Source organism: Oncorhynchus kisutch, linkage group LG17 (genome assembly GCF_002021735.2).
Source record: "Oncorhynchus kisutch isolate 150728-3 linkage group LG17, Okis_V2, whole genome shotgun sequence".
Taxonomy (NCBI): Eukaryota; Metazoa; Chordata; class Actinopteri; order Salmoniformes; family Salmonidae; genus Oncorhynchus; species Oncorhynchus kisutch.
Genome location: NC_034190.2, coordinates 11,208,423 through 11,228,234, shown reverse-complemented (window position 1 = coordinate 11,228,234; position 19,812 = coordinate 11,208,423). Strand labels below are relative to the sequence as shown.

The 19,812-nt window shown below is 43.6% G+C and overlaps 1 protein-coding gene across 1 annotated transcript in view; it reads right to left on the bottom strand.

Moving 5' to 3' along the window:
• LOC116354513 (CUB and sushi domain-containing protein 3-like) overlaps positions 1-19,812 on the bottom strand; it is a 492,885-nt gene that overhangs the window by 289,084 nt on the left and 183,989 nt on the right. The window contains 9 exon segments of the mRNA XM_031795095.1: positions 4,963-5,151; positions 6,565-6,780; positions 7,748-7,864; positions 10,648-10,836; positions 11,416-11,603; positions 11,887-12,025; positions 13,090-13,284; positions 14,583-14,909; positions 16,867-17,049. Of these exon segments, the coding sequence (XP_031650955.1) occupies positions 4,963-5,151; positions 6,565-6,780; positions 7,748-7,864; positions 10,648-10,836; positions 11,416-11,603; positions 11,887-12,025; positions 13,090-13,284; positions 14,583-14,909; positions 16,867-17,049 (1,743 nt within the window).

Sequence of the window (19,812 nt, the reverse complement as noted above, 5' to 3'; positions counted from 1 at the left end):
CGGAACTGTTTCGGTTGGTTATTACACGTGTCTGTGTTCCACACGGAACTGTTTCGGTTGGTTATTACATGTGTCTGTGTTCCACATGGAACTGTTTCGGTTGGTTATTTCCTGTGTCTGTGTTCCACACGGAACTGTTTCGGTTGGTTATTACATGTGTCTGTGTTCCACACGGAACTGTTTCGGTTGGTTATTACATGTGTCTGTGTTCCACACGGAACTGTTTCGGTTGGTTATTTTCTGTGTCTGTGTGTTCCACACGGAACTGTTTCGGTTGGTTATTTTCTGTGTCTGTGTGTTCCACACAGAACTGTTTCGGTTGGTTATTACATGTGTCTGTGTTCCACACGGAACTGTTTCGGTTGGTTATTACATGTGTCTGTGTTCCACACGGAACTGTTTCGGTTGGTTATTACATGTGTCTGTGTTACACACGGAACTGTTTCGGTTGGTTATTACATGTGTCTGTGTTCCACACGGAACTGTTTCGGTTGGTTATTTTCTGTGTCTGTGTTCCACACGGAACTGTTTGGATTGGTTATTTCACGTGTCGTTTATTGTTTTGTTTCAGTGTTCGCTTGTTGTAATAAAGAGCATGAACATGTACCACGCTGCACATTGGTCCTCCGATCCTTACTACTCCTCCTCGTCGTCGGAGGAGGAAGACGGCCGTTACAGGAGCTGAGAGAAGCAAGGAGTTGAAGAAGACTGGAGGGGGGTATCGACCATTCACGTGGACCAGCTGGAGGAGAAAGTGTTGTCCATGATAGGAGAGACGATGGTAGAGGGACTGCACGACCGGTGAGTTAGCTAGCTAGCTAGCTCTTTAGCACTTCTAGAATATAGTACTATGTTGTTAATTACTAGCTAGCTAGATACTACTCATGTAATTAGTTTTCTTGCTGTATTTAAATGTCCGGTAGCCAACTGTGTCTGTGGCAGTGGCACAAGAAAACATTCATGGTTACGAAAGTATCCATTCGTCAAAATACAAGAGTTTAGCTGTCCTGAAGTTAAGTACATTTCCAAGAAGAATCCCGATAACATTATTTTCAAGAATCCCATTTCTTAATGTTTTTCTCTGCGAAGAAACATAGGAAAAAACAGAAGAACATGTTCAATAACTTTATTGAGGAATAGCAACTTTGCTTTAATTAACTTTCTTCATAAGTCGATAGTTAAGGGAAAAATAGCAGTTAAGAAGAAATGTCTTCTTAAGACGGTTTTGTGAATCTGGACCCTGGTTTTTGTAGTCACTCTCAAGATTGGAGATCTGGCACCAACGGATACCATGGCTTTTGTAGTCACTCTCAATATTGGAGATCTGGCACCAACGGATACCATGGTTTTTGTAGTCACTCTCAAGATTGGAGATCTGGCACCAACGGATACCATGGTTTTTGTAGTCACTCTCAAGATTGGAGATCTGGCACCAACGGATACCATGGTTTTTGTAGTCACTCTCAAGATTGGAGATCTGGCACCAACGGATACCCTGGTTTTTGTAGTCACTCTCAAGAGTGGAGATCTGGCACCAACGGATACCCTGGTTTTTGTAGTCACTCTCAAGATTGGAGATCTGGCACCAACGGATACCATGGTTTTTGTAGTCACTCTCAAGATTGGAGATCTGGCACCAACGGATACCATGGTTTTTGTAGTCACTCTCAAGATTGGAGATCTGGCACCAACGGATACCATGGTTTTTGTAGTCACTCTCAAGATTGGAGATCTGGCACCAACGAATACCATGCACCATTGAACGACAGGGTCAAGTAAACTAACAGCATACACAAACAGTGGTGACAAATGAACATGTTTTTTTTCAGTGAATATGAAAAATGACAGGTGACCTTAGGAAAAACGAAGTGCAGCTCTGTTGGAAATATCTGAAAAATTCTTCATTATTATAATTACTCATTTGTTTCTGCCTGGTAGGTAGGGACCGGCCGACGTGGATGTGTGGACACACTCCATGACACTTTTATTCAGACACATCTATAATTTGATGGATGTTGAGCGATTGCTGGATTCCTTTTACTGTGGTAGAATTTACAGAGAGATACAGTACAATCAGAAACATCTCTCAACGTGACAAAATGTAAAACTCTACTGAAGCAGCTGGTTTAAGTAGTGTAAATAAACAGGAAGAGACAGGTTTGATGGGGGAACAAGACCAGTAGAAACTTCATCTTAGGGAAGAAGAAACTGCAGGAAACAGTGTAACCCCTAGACCTGGGTTCAAATAGTGTTATACGTATTTTATCATTTGGGGTTTTGAATTGAGCCTGCCTGGAATGCCAGATGTGCAGAACATGGACTTTTGGGAAGATTCCATGGTGCAACCGACCTACTAGAGAGAAAAGAAATACCAACGAAGCTGGGTCTGGGAATCACACTAAACAGGTGATGTATCAAACTGGAGTTTGTTTGCTACATTGAGACAGTGAGATTCATAGCTCACACCATAGTATCTCTATCAAAGCACAATGCAGCCATGCTAGTCTCTTTGCATTCGCCTCGTTGACAACCCATTTGACCTCTCCCAGCTGGTTAGTGATACACAGAGACACTCGTCTACAGGGACAGAGGACAGGGAGCAGATTGACTTTGATGTAGATGGATAGAGAATGATCTCTGTGTCTGTCTGGCTATGTGTCTAGCTGTGTCTGCCTGCCTGGCTGTCATCAAGTTTGCAGACGACACTACGGTGGTAGGCTTGATTATCAATAACGACGAGACGGCCTACAGGGAGGAGGTGAGGGCCTTCGGAGTGTGGTGTCAGGAAAATAACCTCTCACTCAACATCAACAAAACAAAGGAGATGATCGTGGACTTCAGGAAACAGCAGAGGGAGCACCCCTCCATCCACATCGAATGGACAGTAGTGGAGAAGGTGGAACATTTTAAGTTCCTCGGCGTAAACATCACAGACAAACTGAATTGGTCCACCCACACAGACAGTGTAGTGAAGAAGGCGCAACAGAGCCTCTCCAACCTCAGGAGGCTGAAGAAATGTGACTTGTCATCTAAAACACTCAAACTTTTACAGATGCACAATCGAGAGCATCCTGTCGGGATGTATCACCACCTGGTACGGCAATTGCATTGCCCTCAACCACAAGGTTCTCCAGAGGGTAGTACGGTTTGCACAACGCATCACCAGGGCAAACTACTTGCCCTCCAGGACACCTACACCACCTGATGTCACAGGAAGGCCATAAAGATCATCAAGGACAACAACGACCCGAGCCACTGCCTGTTCACACCGCTATCATCCAGAAGGCGAGGTCAGTACAGGTGCATCAAAGCTGGGACCGAGAGACTGAAAAACAGCTTCTATCTCAAGGCCATCAGACTGTTAAACAGCCATCACTAACATAGAGAGGCTGCTGCCAACATACAGACTCAAATCTCTGGCAGCTTCAATAAACGTACTTAATAAAGGTATCACTAGTCACTTTAAATAACGCCACTTTAATCATGTTTACACAGAGGTATCACTAGTCACTTTAAATAACGCCACTTTAATCATGTTTACACAGAGGTATCACTAGTCACTTTAAATAACGCCACTTTAATCATGTTTACACAGAGGTATCACTAGTCACTTTAAATAACGCCACTTTAATCATGTTTACACAGAGGTATCACTAGTCACTTTAAATAATGCCACTTTAATCATGTTTACACAGATGTATCACTGGTCACTTTAAATAACCCCACTTTAATCATGTTTACACAGATGTATCACTGGTCACTTTAAATAACCCCACTTTAATCATGTTTACACAGATGTATCACTGGTCACTTTAAATAATGCCACTTTTAATAATGTTTACATATCCTACATGATTCATCTCATGTATGTACTGTATTCTACACCATCTACTGCATCTGCCTATGCCATCGCTCATCCATATATTTCTATGTATATATTCATCCCTTTACATTTGTGTGTATAAGGTAGTTGTTGTGAATTTGTTAGATTACTTGTTAGATTTTACTGCATAGTCGGAACTAGAACTATGTGACCAATACAATTAGATTTGAGTTGATTGGTCTCTCCCTCCATCCATCCGTCTGTCTGTTTCTGTTTCTGTGTGTGTCTGTGGGTTTACTGTGACATATCTTAAACAGAGTACCCACTCCTCTTGTTGTGCCTTCCTACTCCTTCTCAGTGCTCAGAACTCAACAAGCAGGGGGACGTTCATGGTACACACTATATCAGTGTTCCGCAACCCTGCTCCTGAAGAGCCACAGAAATGCAGGGTTTTGTCCCACCTCTGCAGTGCAACACCTGATTCAGCTTATCAAGCCGTTGATCGAAGATCAGTTGATTATTTGAATTAGGTGTGATGGCACTAAGCTGAGACTAAACATGCAAAAGCAAGACTATGTCTGGAAAAGATACTAGCCATCAAATCCTTGCCACCTCGGTCTTTGCTTCCTCAATAATTCCTCTCAAAGGGATCTTGGATCAACTCATTTAAAAATGTTATTTTTATTTTAGCATTTTCCAATTAAGAACATTCAAAACAAAAGTGAAAAGATATTAGACAACGATAGGACAAAGTGACAGTAACAGACGAGCGTAACAAAAAATAAATAATAATAATAATTATATAAACAAACATACAATAAGAAAAAATAAATAAATAACGAGACATTGGATCACCTGCCGTAGGCTACATATTATACATTATGTGTGAAACATTATGTGAGGATTATATATAGATTCAATCAATGAGATGTGGGGGGAGATTCTCCATATAGTCAATAAAAGGTTGCCAAATTCTGTATTGAATCAACTCTTTGAGAGGGAATTGAGGAAACAGTAAGATTTTTTTCAGACACAGCTCAGCACTGAGTATCACTGTAATCAGCTGTACAGTAATGTCTCAACAACCACAAGCTTTATAACAATAGTTGTAAGGGAAATTAAAGCAGGAGACTACATACCCACACACCTAGGCAGAGGTGCGCTCCACATGCGCCTCCCCCCTCCAAGGCAGATGATCTCTGGCACTCCCTCCAGTCGGTAGCCCATGTTGCAAGAAAACGTCAGCGTGTCCCCGATGCTGAAGCTGTAGCCGTTCCTCCGGCCGAACTGGGGCATCCCCGGGTCCTCACAAGGCTCCAAGTTGTACTCTGAAGAAGCAGGAAGTTGTGGCAAGTCAAACTTTTTTTTATGTACACTCAATGATGGTTCATTTGAATGCAGTCCATACTCCAAGTTGTATTCATAGGGCTGTGGTCAAAAGTAGTGCACTATAAAGGGAATAGGTTGCCATTTGGGACCCAGTCTACCTGTGAAGTAGATCCACACCCACAGGTCACGGGATTGTTTGACTGCGCTGTATTACTCAAGAAGGTAATGACATAATGTCAAGTGGTACTCTCGATAAGTAGTGTACCTGTCATCTCTCAATCACATTCAAATCGATGGAGTTTGTTTGAGTGCAGTCAAAATAATACAATTCTAAAGTGAGGAATAATATAGACGTTTGTTATTCATTGATTAGTGACTTTACGGCTTTTGAAGTCTGCCTAAAAGTGATTGTAGCTGCCTTCTAAATGTATGCAATGCCAATGCATTATTCATCAACGCTATGGCTTCAGATCAACACTCTCTCATGTCTAGATTTACATGTGTCAGCATTCCTTTGATGATGCCACCAAACACACACACAATGAATACACACAGACGCACGCACGCACACACGCACACACGCACACACACAGACACACACACACACACACACACACACACACAATGAATACACACACACACGCACACACACACGCACACACAGACACAATACACACACACACGCACACACAGATACAATACACACACACACACACACAATGAATATAAACACTCACAATTAATATAAACACACTCACAACGAATATAAACACACACATACACACACACACACTGAATACGGTCACACACACGCACACAAACACACTGTTAAATTCCGTCAACAAACCCTGTCAACATCTATCTTTTTTATGTCTCAGAAGGGGTGACATCCTGAAGGACACTTAAGGATTTATAAAGGTACAATATGTTTCTATATGACCCCAAAACACTTCAGGGATGACTAACTGAAAGGTATTGAAGATGTGTGTCTCTGGGGTGAGGCAGGACAAGTTCTAGGGGATGTCAGAACGCTGGACAGAGCACTGGAGGCATGTGAAGCTAGGCGGAAAGAAGCTCTCAGTCCGCTAGGAGACTTTAATAAGCAGAAACAGCAAAGCGACTGCCCCATCAATCTCTATCTCTCCCTGTCTCTCTTTCTTTCTCCCTCTCTATCTCTCCCTGTCTCTCTTTCTTTCTCCCTCTCTCTCTCTTTTTTCCTTTATCTCAAAACACATCTGTCTCTTACCCAAGGTCTTGGAGGATCAACTACCTTGCTTTCCCATCAAGGTGCATGAATTGACCAGCAACACTGAAGTACAGAGGAGATTCAGCAACACACATACACACACTCTCACACACACCGACACACACACACACACACACACACCGACACACACACTCCTCCTACTCACCAGAGAAGGTAATATTGAATCCCTCGTAGGATATAGAAAAGTCAGATATAAATCGCAGTTGGGCCTTGAAGTTCCCGTAGAGCCCTGCATTGGTGTGGGAGGGCAGCTCATTACCCGTGAGGCGCGCCAGGGGCTGGATGAAGCTTCCATTCTCTGTGATGAGCAGGTAGTCATGGTGATCTTCCAGGTGGAAGTTGTTGAAGGTGAATTGGACTCCTATTGGGACAAACACAAAGGTGTTCAGCCAATAATAAGCCAGGTCTAGAGGTGCACAGCCAATAATAAGCCAAGTCCAGAGGAGAACAGCCAATACTATGGTTCAAGCTACCTGTCAGCCTCCCCTGATTAAATTATCAAATTCAATGAAACGGCGGCTTAATCTGAGAGGAGAAAAGCCAAGTGGAGATAGAGAGTGGACTTCTCATTACATTCAAAGTTGAGGTCAGTTCATATAAAAACAGGGCTCTGGGTTTTCTTTTCTTGAAGGAGGGGGATGATAGAGAGACTGCATTTCAATTCGCAGTGATTATTCAGAGAAACATAATGGTCGTCCATATTGAATATCTTTGCAGACATGGGGAAATTAAAATTCCAAAGAATTTTCATTCTCCACCCAGAGCCTTGTATTATAATGATATTTCAGAGAGATGGGCTGGGCTGGGAAGAGGACCTATAGTGAATCAGTATTCATGTCCCACAATGCCTTTCACCAAGCCGCTGATAAAGTGAATAGGTTTATTATTCAGTTTATTAATTCATATATAATTCTACAGTATCAACATTTGTACGTATTGTTTGTCAGTCATTTGTATATATTATATATATTATTATATATCTGCAGACGGAATACCTGTCTATGTCAACAAGAGTTGGATGGATCACATTCCATAAAAAAACACTTCAGGTTTGTAGTACCATAACAACATTGTGTGATTATAGGCAGAATAGAATTGGAGTGTTAGCCACCTAGGAACATTCAATATATATTCTCAACCTTGATTTAGATGTCATCGCCTATGTTGTTGGCTAATTCCAGACATGGATGACTCTGTCTTGACTGGACAGCTTGGGGGCCATTCTCGACCAATAGGGAAGGGAGCTAAGCTAACCAAGGCTTACCTTTGCCAATCTAGACCAATAGAGAAATGATCTCAGGGAGGACGCTAAGCTAACCAAGGCTTACCTTTGCCATGGCTGACCTCCACAGTCCAGGTACAGTTGAGTGAGCTGGGATACATCTCAGGATATCCAGGAGACAGGATGGTGCCGCCGGGCCCTCGCACGTCCCCTCCACACAACGCTGGGGAACAAAGAGGGTGAAACACTTTATTGTTTTTGCAGAGAACAGATATATGCCAGTGTTTCTATGTCAAACAGTTTTGTTATATTTCAGTCTTCTGTATACGAAAGTGTAATATATTTCAACTCTATTTCTGACATGTTAGAGGTGTCTTCTTTTTTTCAATCCCATAATCGTGTGTGACGTGTATACCTCTGTTTTAAAGTAGATGTGTTTAAGACTACCAAGAAACACTGTGTGACCCTGATTTAGCTCACTGCAGTAAAAGGTTAACTCAACCCTCTGAGTCACACAAACAACCCGAGCGGGCGGAAGCACAGCGTCAGCGATGCAGGAACTCTTGGAGCAGATTGAGGGGTTAAGTGCCTTCCTTAAGGGAGCTACGGCAGCCATGTTAAATCATGGACAAACAGTAACTCTCAGTGTAAAGCGAAGTCAGTTTGGCATGTTTAATCTGATGTGATGTTGTTCTGTAACTCTGAGGGAGATTGAGGAAGTGAAACCTCTCTTATTCTCTTCCTCCTCTCAACCTCTCCTCTCTTCCTTCTCAGCATACACTAGTACTTATCTGTCCCAGACAGATGCAGTTCTGTATCAATAATGAATGGAGCAACTTAATAGGCTTTGTATTAAGCACTTAATACAAAGCCTTATCGTACAGGGAAATGTGGACAACTACATTGATCTTATTCTGTTCCTCTCTCTCTGTCTCTGTCTCTGTCTCTGTCTCTGTCTCTCTCTCTCTCTCTCTCTCTCTCTCTCTCTCTGTCTCTCTCTCTCTTTCCCCTTCCCTCTCCCTCTCACTCTATATATCTCTCACCCACTCTCTATATCTCTCACTCTCTGAGTAAGAAAAGAACTGAACAAGATGTTTCATTTTGACATGCTGTGCCCTCAATTTCCATATCGAAGAACCCAGAATATCAACATTTCAGCACATCAGGACCCTCATTTGCATTCCCTGGCATGGAGTTCACATTCTCCCCACTATTCCACTTAGGTCAGCTTCCCCAACCCTCCACCCCCCTCCCTCTTACCCCCAATGCATACATAAAAGCCTTCAGAGTCATAGCAGGAGGCAGGTGAGGTGAGATGACAAGCTATAGCGCAGGTAAAAGGTGCTCCCGGATCCCTAATCTGGTGAGGAGATCAGTTCCTATCAGGCCAAGCAGCCATCACAGCAAATTGCCTCTGTGATTCACCTGCACATACAGCCTAATGGCCTGGCATTGAATTGCATTGTCTCAGTTTAGCTTTCTCCCTGGACAAGAAAACAGATCTCTGAAATCTAAACACGGAGAGACGAACGAGCTAAAAGGTTTTGTCAGTCCCAGAGTCGCTGGGCTGATTCTCTTTCACCAGGCATCCAATTTACATGAACTGTCATTGACTCAAGTATTGAACAAACACTCTTGTAGGCTAAATTTCTCAGCACAAAAACACAATTCAATCCTTCATTGGTTTTGTCAAAAGGCAGTTTGGCGCTATCTTTGGAATCATATCATATGAGAGAATATTTAAACTAATCGAGGCCTGTTGAAAGTGATTATTCAAGATTTGATAACTCAAGATTTGATAACTCAAGATTTGATAGCTCAAGATTTAATAAGATTTGAAAGCTCATGATTTGATAGGTCAAGATTTAATAAGATTTGATAGCTCAAGATTTGATAGGTCAAGATTTGAAAGCTCAAGATGCCCTGGAGAGAAACCCTCCTGTAAGGTTTAAACCAACCATGTTCCTGGAGAGCGACCCTCTTGTAGGTTTTAACTCCAACCCTGTTCCTGGAGAGATACCCTCCAGTAGGTTTTAACTCCAACCCTGTTCCTGTAGGTTTTCACTCCAACCCTGTTCCTGGAGAGCGACCCTCCTGTAGGTTTTAACTCCACCACTGTTCCTGTAGGTTTTCACTCCAACCCTGTTCCTGGAGAGCAACCCTCCTGTAGGTTTTAACTCCAAGCCTGTTCCTGGAGAGCTACAAACCTGTAGGTTTTAACTTCAACCCTGTTCCTGGAGAACCACCCTCCTGTCGGTTTTCACTCCAACCCCAACTCCAACTGACCTGATTCAGCGTATTCAGCTTATCAACCAACTAATTATTAGAATCAGGTGAGCTAGATAACCTACAGGATGGTAGTTCTCCAGGAGCACTAGCCTGGTGGTCAGATATGTACTATGGAGAGCAATGATCTAGACTAGATCACTAACCTGGTGGTCAGAAATGTACTATGGAAAGCCCAGATCTAGACTAGATCACTAACCTGGTGGTCAGATATGTACTATGGAGAGCAATGATCTAGACTAGATCACTAACCTGGTGGTCAGATATGTACTATGGAAAGCCCAGATCTAGACTAGATCACTAACCTGGTGGTCAGATATGTATGATGGAGAGCAATGATCTAGACTAGATCACTAACCTGGTGGTCAGATATGTATGATGGAGAGCAATGATCTAGACTAGATCACTAACCTGGTGGTCAGATATGTACTATGGAAAGCCCAGATCTAGACTAGATCCCACTTGTTATGTGTTCAGCACCACAATGACCACGACATGTGAGGAACAAACACATCTGGTAAACAGGCTACTAGGATTCTGCCACAACCTTGGTCACCATGGCTACTGTCCATACCATGAAAAATAAACAGAGATCTGCAGACTGTGAATGCTTCCGCAGTTCATGACTTAGCCTAATGTACCCTGCACCTGAAAGTCACTGGATGTGCATACCTAAACTCGGTTTGGAAATGATTTAAACTGGTTTGAACTAGTTCGTACCATCACAGGTGGGCAGAGGGTGGCTCCACCAGTGGTTTTTCTCACAGACCAGAGGTTCCTCGTGGCTTAGCCTGTATCCAGGGTCACAGCCGAACGACACAGTCGAACCGATGGTGAAGTCTTGACCGTAACGCAACCCGTTGACCGGGAAGCCCGGGTCCTGGCAGGAGTAGGTGTCCACGGTCACGCCTGAAGATTAAAATATTATGGGGTCAACAACATCAAACGTCTCATACAGGGAATAGGAAGCTTTTACAATTTGAAATCAGAGTTAGAGCTAAAAGTATGGGTAGAGTTTGTTCTGACCACATGATCTGACCAGGAACTCCTGGGTCACTATACTAGACTAGTACTATGGTAGATGATCTGACCAGGAACACCTGGGTCACTATACTAGACTAGCACTATGGTAGATGATCTGACCAGGAACACCTGGGTCACTACACTAGACTAGCACTATGGTAGATGATCTGACCAGGAACACCTGGGTCACTATACTAGACTAGCACTATGGTAGATGGATCTGACCAGGAACACCTGGGTCACTACACTAGACTAGCACTATGGTAGATGATCTGACCAGGAACACCTGGGTCACTATACTAGACTAGCACTATGGTAGATGATCTGACCAGGAACACCTGGGTCACTACACTAGACTAGCACTATGGTAGATGATCTGACCAGGAACACCTGGGTCACTATACTAGACTAGTACTATGGTAGATGATCTGACCAGGAACACCTGGGTCACTACACTAGACTTACTCTCATAGATGATCTTAAATCCACTGTTGGAGCGGCTGTTGTCGGTGGTGAAGAGCATGTACAGGTGGTTAGTACTGCTGAACAGGAACTGGGGCACCTGGGTACCGTTGAATGAGCCGACCAGAGGAGAGAGCAGGTTGGGCCCATCGTGGATCTCCAGGAAGTCATAGCCCAGCTCTGTCTGAAACCTGGACCAATGACAGAAGAGGAATCATGAAATATACACATTTTATTTACTTGTGATAATACATAGTCAGTGCTACAGTTGCATAAACTTCGATTAAGTCTACTACTGCACTAAAAAGCACTTTCAAAGGAGACTTTATAAATATACAATAAATAAGCAATAAGATTCCATTATGTGTGTATTCATTGATGCAGAAATCCATTCTCCGTACTCAACAGTTTGGGAATGCTAATAGAATAAAATAGAATACATTGAACAACTTTAATGATATAATGGACAAGTACTTGTCAAAGGTGATCTTGATGGAGCGTCCGGGCTCGGTCTCGATGACCCACTCACAGCTGAGGGAGCCTTTATAGTATCCAGGCCACCCTGGGGACAGGATTACCCCACTGGGAGAGGAGAAGTGGCCTCCGCAGGGGGCTATGGAGGGGAGGGGGGAGAGAGAGTTTAAAATACTCAAAATGCCCTGCTTGATGATCTAATCTGGTAAACAGTATCATACAGCGGACTGTACATGCTAACATGAGGCTCTTTATTCCTTCTCCACCTGAGTGATGTCACCACACCATCAGGGACATGAGGCTCTTTATTCCTTCTCCATCTGAGTGATGTCACCACAGCATCAGGGACATGAGGCTCTTTATTCCTTCTCCGTCTGAGTGATGTCACCACAGCATCAGGGACATAAGGTGCAGGGTGAATGACTGACAGGAAGTCAGATTGAAGGTGACTGCTTGGCCTACAGTACCCTTGTTTTCTGTCCCCAATCCCCAGGTGTCCCTAAGCCTTCCCTAGTATCCTCCAACACACAGGTGAGTGTCCTCTAGTATCCTCCAACACACAGGTGAGTGTCCTCTAGTATCCTACAACACACAGGTGAGTGTCCTCTAGTATCCTACAACACACAGGTGAGTGTCCTCTAGTATCCTACAACATACAGGTGAGTGTCCTCTAGTATCCTACAACATACAGGTGAGTGTCCTCTAGTATCCTACAACATACAAGTGAGTGTCCTCTAGTATCCTACAACACACAGGTGAGTGTCCTCTAGTATCCTACAACACACAGGTGAGTTTCCTCTAGTATCCTACAACACACAGGTGAGTGTCCTCTAGTATCCTACAACACACAGGTGAGTTTCCTCTAGTATCCTACAACACACAGGTGAGTGTCCTCTAGTATCCTACAACACACAGGTGAGTTTCCTCTAGAATCCTACAACACACAGGTGAGTATCCTCTAGTATCCTCTAACACACAGGTGAGTATCCTCTAGTATCCAATCCGCTTACACTCACTTAGACTTTTGTCTGTGTCAGGAACAGGGTAATTACCCTAAAATACATGCATGTACGGACGTGCACATGTACACGCAGGCACACACACACGTACACACAAACATGCACTCAGACACGCACACACCTACACACACCCAACACAAACACACCCAGTCTCTCCTCTCCCCAGGAAGAGCAGGATAATTACCTTCACATTTAGGGATGGGTCCGCTCCACATCACCTTGCCGTTGTCCAGCTCACAGGTGATGGTCTGGGACCCCTGGGTCTTGATGAAGCCGTCCTCACAGATCACTGAGATGGAGCTGCCCAGTTGGAAGTTGTCCCCGAAGCGTCTCGCATTTATCGGGATGCCCGGGTCGGGACACTCGTTGTGGCCGAACGCTGAAAACACAAATGTTTTGATTTCGCTTTGCCAGATGTAACCGTACTGCTAACTGATTTGCTTCCTTGTCCATCCCTGTCGCCTTACTGGGCTCCAACCAGTGATCTACTGATCGTACACCCATGTAACTGCTAGCTTGAACACCTACAAACCAGTTGTGCCACGGATAATCATCTGACTAAATGGCGTCATTGGTGACATTTCATGCTGTGGGGTGAGTTTATTCGGTACAATCTATCCCTAATTTTTACATTTGAGATGCCTGAGCGGTTGGGGCGAGGCTAGTTATGGTCTGAGTTGGTTGCTCAAATCCAGAGTAGGATTGTAAAGACAAACAGAAGCCAACACTTCACTTCTAGTGACACCAGCATAGATTGAGCATAGACCTCGTAACAAAGGGGAAGTTGAAAGGGCTCTAGCGTTAAGCATTAAGAGACTCAAGACGATAGTCCTGGGCACTTCACGACATGAAAACAACCACTTTCCCCTAAAGGGTGTTTATTATTTCCCTTGTAGTGCTAGTGACATCAAAGCAATTTTTTCAGAACTTTATGAAGCGTAGAGGGGATTTAATCCCTGCAGGAAGATGTCTTCCAAGTAAATTGGCCTTAAACTCTTGTTACCATAGCCTCGCAGGTCAAATCAGACTGACTGACTGATGGATGTCTTGAGACAGAAAGCCCCCAGTCGAACATAACATCAGTGCAACATTGCTCAATCATGTCACTGACAGTACCTTACTAAAATAACATGGAGTTTGGTTGTCAATCAGAAAGGCCAGTTCCTACAATTGTTCCTAATGACGTGGGCCTTATTTGCACAAAACATTTCATGGCCTCTTTTTTCCCCCACATCCTTTTGACAGAAGTGATGGATTGGTGTGACATTTTGCGTCTCCTTCAGAAAGCAACAGTTATGAGGCCATTTTGAAAAGGATAACCATGACTGTGAGGGTAAAGTCGATTGGGTGGAAATTGATTTAGCCCTTACGTGATAACTAAAAACAATTGAAACAGATATGAGATAGGCCAGGGTAGGACAAATATCATAAGGATTCAATCAGGACAAAATATACAAGGACTATAGTCATTACTGTAAAGTCACCACAAGGTGCCACAAAATGAAAGAAATGGCCACAGCTAACATTACCAAGGGCCAAACTCAATTGCACTTGGTTTATGGCAGAGTAACCATGGAAATAGCACAACATGGGTTCAACTGAACTGAGCCCTAATCAACTAACATGGTCAAATCAAACGAAGGACAGCACAGAACGCAACATCAAGGTGAAACCTACTGCTGTAGGTGATGTTGAACCCTCGTCCGGCCATGGAGTGGTCGGCCTGGAACTCCAGCCTCAGTATGTTAGTGTTACTGTCGAGGTGGGAGGGGGACTCGGTCCCTGAGAAGCGTCCCAGGACGGTGGCGTCCAGCAGCTCGCCGTCCTTCACGGTGAGGAAGTCGTAAGGCGCCTCCAGGTCAAAGTCGTTGAAGGCCAGGTGGATGCGGCTGCCGGGTTCCGATAGGATCAGCCACACGCAGTTCATGTTGTTGCTGTAGCCTTCTGGGTAGTCGGGTGATAGGACTGTACCCATTGGCGCTGTGAAGTTGGACAGGCATGGGACTGTAGAGGAGAGGGATGGGGAAAAAGACAAAAGATGGCGTAAACGCACTTCATAATGCCTGGAACTGAATGTAGCAGAAATTGATGAAACATCTGTTAATATGGTACCAACATCATAATCTACAGGGATCTGGTATCACTGGTTTTGATTACAGAAATGCAGTGATAAGACACTGACAAGACTGTAGATTGATATGGGAGACAAGACACTACGCTGTACCAAGACACTACAGTCTACCAAGACACTATCCTCTACCAAGACACTATCCTCTACCAAGACACTACCCTCTACCAACACTACCCTCTAACAAGACACTATCCTCTACCAAGACACTATCCTCTACCAAGACACTACCCTCTACCAACACTACCCTCTACCAACACTACCCTCTACCAAGACAATAACCTCTACCAAGACACTATCCTCTAACAAGACACTACAGTCTACCAAGACACTACAGTCTACCAAGACACTACAGTCTACCAAGACACTACCCTCTACCAAGACACTACCATCTACCAAGACACTACCATCTACCAAGACACTAACCTCTACCAAGACAATAACCTCTACCAAGACAATAACCTCTACCAAGACACTATCCTCTACCAAGACACTATCCTCTACCAAGACACTACCCTCTACCAAGACACTACCCTCTACCAAGACACTACCATCTACCAAGACAATACCCTCTACCAATAAACTAACCTCTACCAAGACACTACCATCTACCAATACACTAACCTCTACCAAGACACTACCATCTACCAAGACACTAACCTCTACCAAGACACTACCATCTACCAATACACTAACCTCTACCAAGACACTACCATCTACAAAGACACTATCCTCTACCAAGACACTGCCCACTTCATATTTGTAAATACCGTCATATCTGACAGCACATTCATTATCATGCTGTATATTTTGTTGTGTACATACAGTGCCTTCAGAATGTATTCACACCCCTTCACTTTCTTCACATTGTGTTGTGTTACAGCCTGAATTTATTGATTTGTTGTGTCACTGATCTACACACAATAGCTCATAATGTCAACGTGGAATTATGTTTTTAGAAATGGTTACATTGTCGTGCCATTCATCCACCTGCCATCACCTCATGTGTGAGCATGATAATGCACGGCCCCATGTCGCAAGAATCTGTACACAACTCCTGTAAATGTCCCAGCTCTTCCATGGCTTGCGTATTATTTGGGATGCTCTGGATCGACGTGTATGACAGCGTGTTCCAACTCCCGCCAATATACAGCAACATCACACAGCCATTGAAGAGGAGTGGGACAACATTCCACAGGGCTCAATCAACAGCCCTATTCAACTCTATGCAAAGGAGATGTGTTGCACTGCATGAGTCAAATGGTGGTCACAACAGATTCTGATCCATGCCCCTACCTTTTTATTTAAGGTATCTGTGACCAACAGATGCATATCTGTATTCCCAGTCATGTGAAATCCATAGATTAGGTCCTCATGAAATAATTTCAATTGAATGATTTCCTTATATACATTTTTATTTAAATCTTTATTTAAATCAGCAAGTCAGTTAAGAACAAATTCTTATTTACAATGAGGGCCTACACCAGCCAAACCCGGACGCCGCTGGGCCAATTGTGTGACCGCCCTATGGGATTCCCAATCACGGCCGGTTGTGATACAGCCTTGATTCGAACCAGGGTGTCTGTAGTGACGCCTCTAGCACTGAGATGCTGCGCCTTAGACCGCTGCACCACTCGGGAGCCCAAATATGAACTGCAACTCAGTAAAATCTTTGTTTTTGTTGCATGTTGCGTTTGTATTTTTGTTCAGTTTAGTATAGTGCCCATAGGGCTCTGGTAAAAAGTAGTGCCACTTGGGATTCAGACACATTTTGATGAGAAAATAAGACAAACAATCCCAGACAATAGGTGTGATGTAGATATTCATACTCACAGATGCACATGGGGATGTTGGCCGACCACTGGTTATTGTTCTGGCATGCTATGGTCCTCTCCCCGATGAGTTCAAACCCAAACTGACACTCGAAGCGCAGGATGCCCCCATTCAGGAAGCTGTCCCCTTCCCTTATTCCATAGAGGGGCGTACCAGGGTCCCCACAACTCTCCTTGTCGATCTCTGTGGAAAACAGAGACAAAAACATAGCCCTCGTAAGCATACGACAGTTGACAGTATAGTTTGTTTTATTGACTGGGTAAATGTGTCTTGTGTCCGTCTGCCATCAAACAACCATAGCATCATGCTTTCCAGTTCAAGTAATGGATCCACTTCACACCATGAGGTATTTACTGTACAGTAGTAACAAAGGGGTTGGAACAATAATCAGGCCATATTCAGAACAAACACGGATTAGTTCAGGCAACAATCACAAGGAGTTAGTGATCATCCTCTTATCCATTCATATGGAAAATACTTTGTTGTCCTCAGAGTAGAATAGTACAGTTATACGGCCTTATTTGATATTTTCTATTTCCATGTTTGAGAAGGCGAACAAGGGAGATAATAGGAGAGATGTTTGTAATCCCTACCACACTAAGGAAACAGGTGAATCCTCCCTAACACTGAGTCTTTTCAGACAAGCATGACAAAGCATGCAGAGCCTCTCTCTCCCTGAATGCACCAGCACAGCAGGCGGGAAGCCACAAATACACGTAACCACCCCACACACACACACCTCACCCATCCTGGGTCACCGCAGCCAGATAACACCCCAGATTGGCATGGTTGGTTCCCTCGGAGCATGTGGGTGTAGGGAGGAGCTGTAGTAATGCATCTTCTCAGACGTCCTCAGAGTTGAACCCTGAACCCTGGCGCTGTCTCCGAGAGCATTCTCAAACGGTAAGGGAACGAAAAACTCATCTAAATTATATTCAAGGCAGGATTAATGTTGGGTTGGATCACGTTAGCGGCTCGTGGGAGTGAGGGGAGGCTTATTTCAGCCATGGTGTAATGGAAGTCTTCGCAATGCTTGATATATTGTATTAATTTCAATCATGACACCCTCTTTATGGGAATCACAATACCTACTGCCCTGACTGCCTAGGCTGTTCAATCTGTAGGATTGAGGAAGGGAGGGAAAGTGGGAGGGAGGGCTGGGGAAGGTTAGAGCATATTAACTGCTCTGTGTTTTACAACATCAGAAAAGACAGAGAACAAATTGCTTTGGAGCAGCGCACATCGCATCTGAATAATGCCCGGCGACAGAATGTTGAAAACTAAGGTCAGCGTTGTCCGTGGGGAGATGGTCAATTGTTATATCCTACCTGGAGTGGGTATATGTGTTCATGATGCATACGGTTGACCCCTCGCCTAGGTCTTTTGTCCGGCGTTTCTATTACTGTATGTTTCCAGAAACGTCCAGGTAAATTGAAAAAAAAAAACACCAAACAGCAATCACTGCCAGTCAACAATACTGGCTATCACAGAATCCCAACTCATACGAAGTAGGAACCACATTGTAGATGCAAATGAGGGAAAAATATGACATTGTAAGCCTACTCCTCATGTATGCTAATTTCAATACTACTTGTGAGATTTACTTTTCATAAATCTTGGCTAAGAATGTCTCATTAAGCTAGATTTAGCCGTCTCTGACAGTCCAATCAGAATGACACGTATGAAGTTTATTCAAAACTAGAGAAAATGCAATCTCAAAGATGAGTCACTAACATAGATTCAAACCACAGCAAGGAGCCAGAGTAGTATAAGCCACCTCTTAGTAAACTATTCTAATGATCTGAATTTTTCAAATTCTTAGTAATATGCTACAATGAGTCCTGTTGAGTAAAACTGATCTGGTACTGGTTTTTCCTGTATATAGCTCCACATTGATCTGGTACTGGTACTCCCTGTATATAGCTCCACATTGATCTGGTACTGGTTCTTCCTGTATATAGCTCCACATTGATCTGGTACTGGTACTCCCTGTATATAGCTCCACATTGATCTGGTACTGGTTCTTCCTGTAATTAGCTCCACATTGATCTGGTACTGGTTCTTCCTGTATATAGCTCCACATTGATCTGGTACTCCCTGTATATAGCTCTACATTGATCTGGTACTGGTACTCCCTGTATATAGCTCCACATTGATCTGGTACTGGTTCTTCCTGTATATAGCTCCACATTGATCTGGTACTGGTTCTTCCTGTATATAGCTCCACATTGATCTGGTACTGGTTCTACCTGTATATGGCTCCACATTGATCTGGTACTGGTTCTTCCTGTATATAGCTCCACATTGATCTGGTACTGGTTCTTCCTGTATATAGCTCCATATTGATCTGGTACTGGTTCTCCCTCTATATAGCTCTACATTGATCTGGTACTGGAACTCCCTGTATATAGCTCTACATTGATCTGGTACTGGTTCTCCCTCTATATAGCTATACATTGATCTGGTACTGGTACTCCCTGTATATAGCTCTACATTGATCTGGTACTGGTACTCCCTGTATATAGCTCCATATTGATCTGGTACTGGTTCTTCCTGTATATAGCTCCATATTGATCTGGTACTGGTTCTTCCTGTATATAGCTCCATATTGATCTGGTACTGGTTCTTCCTGTATATAGCTCCACATTGATCTGGTACTGGTACTCTCTGTATATAGCTCCATATTGATCTGGTACTGGTTCTTCCTGTATATAGCTCCATATTGATCTGGTACTGGTTCTTCCTGTATATAGCTCCACATTGATCTGGTACTGGTACTTCCTGTATATAGCTCTACATTGATCTGGTACTGGTACTCCCTGTATATAGCTCCATATTGATCTCGTACTGGTTCTTCCTGTATATAGCTCCATATTGATCTGGTACTGGTTCTTCCTGTATATAGCTCTACATTGATCTGGTACTGGTACTCCCTGTATATAGCTC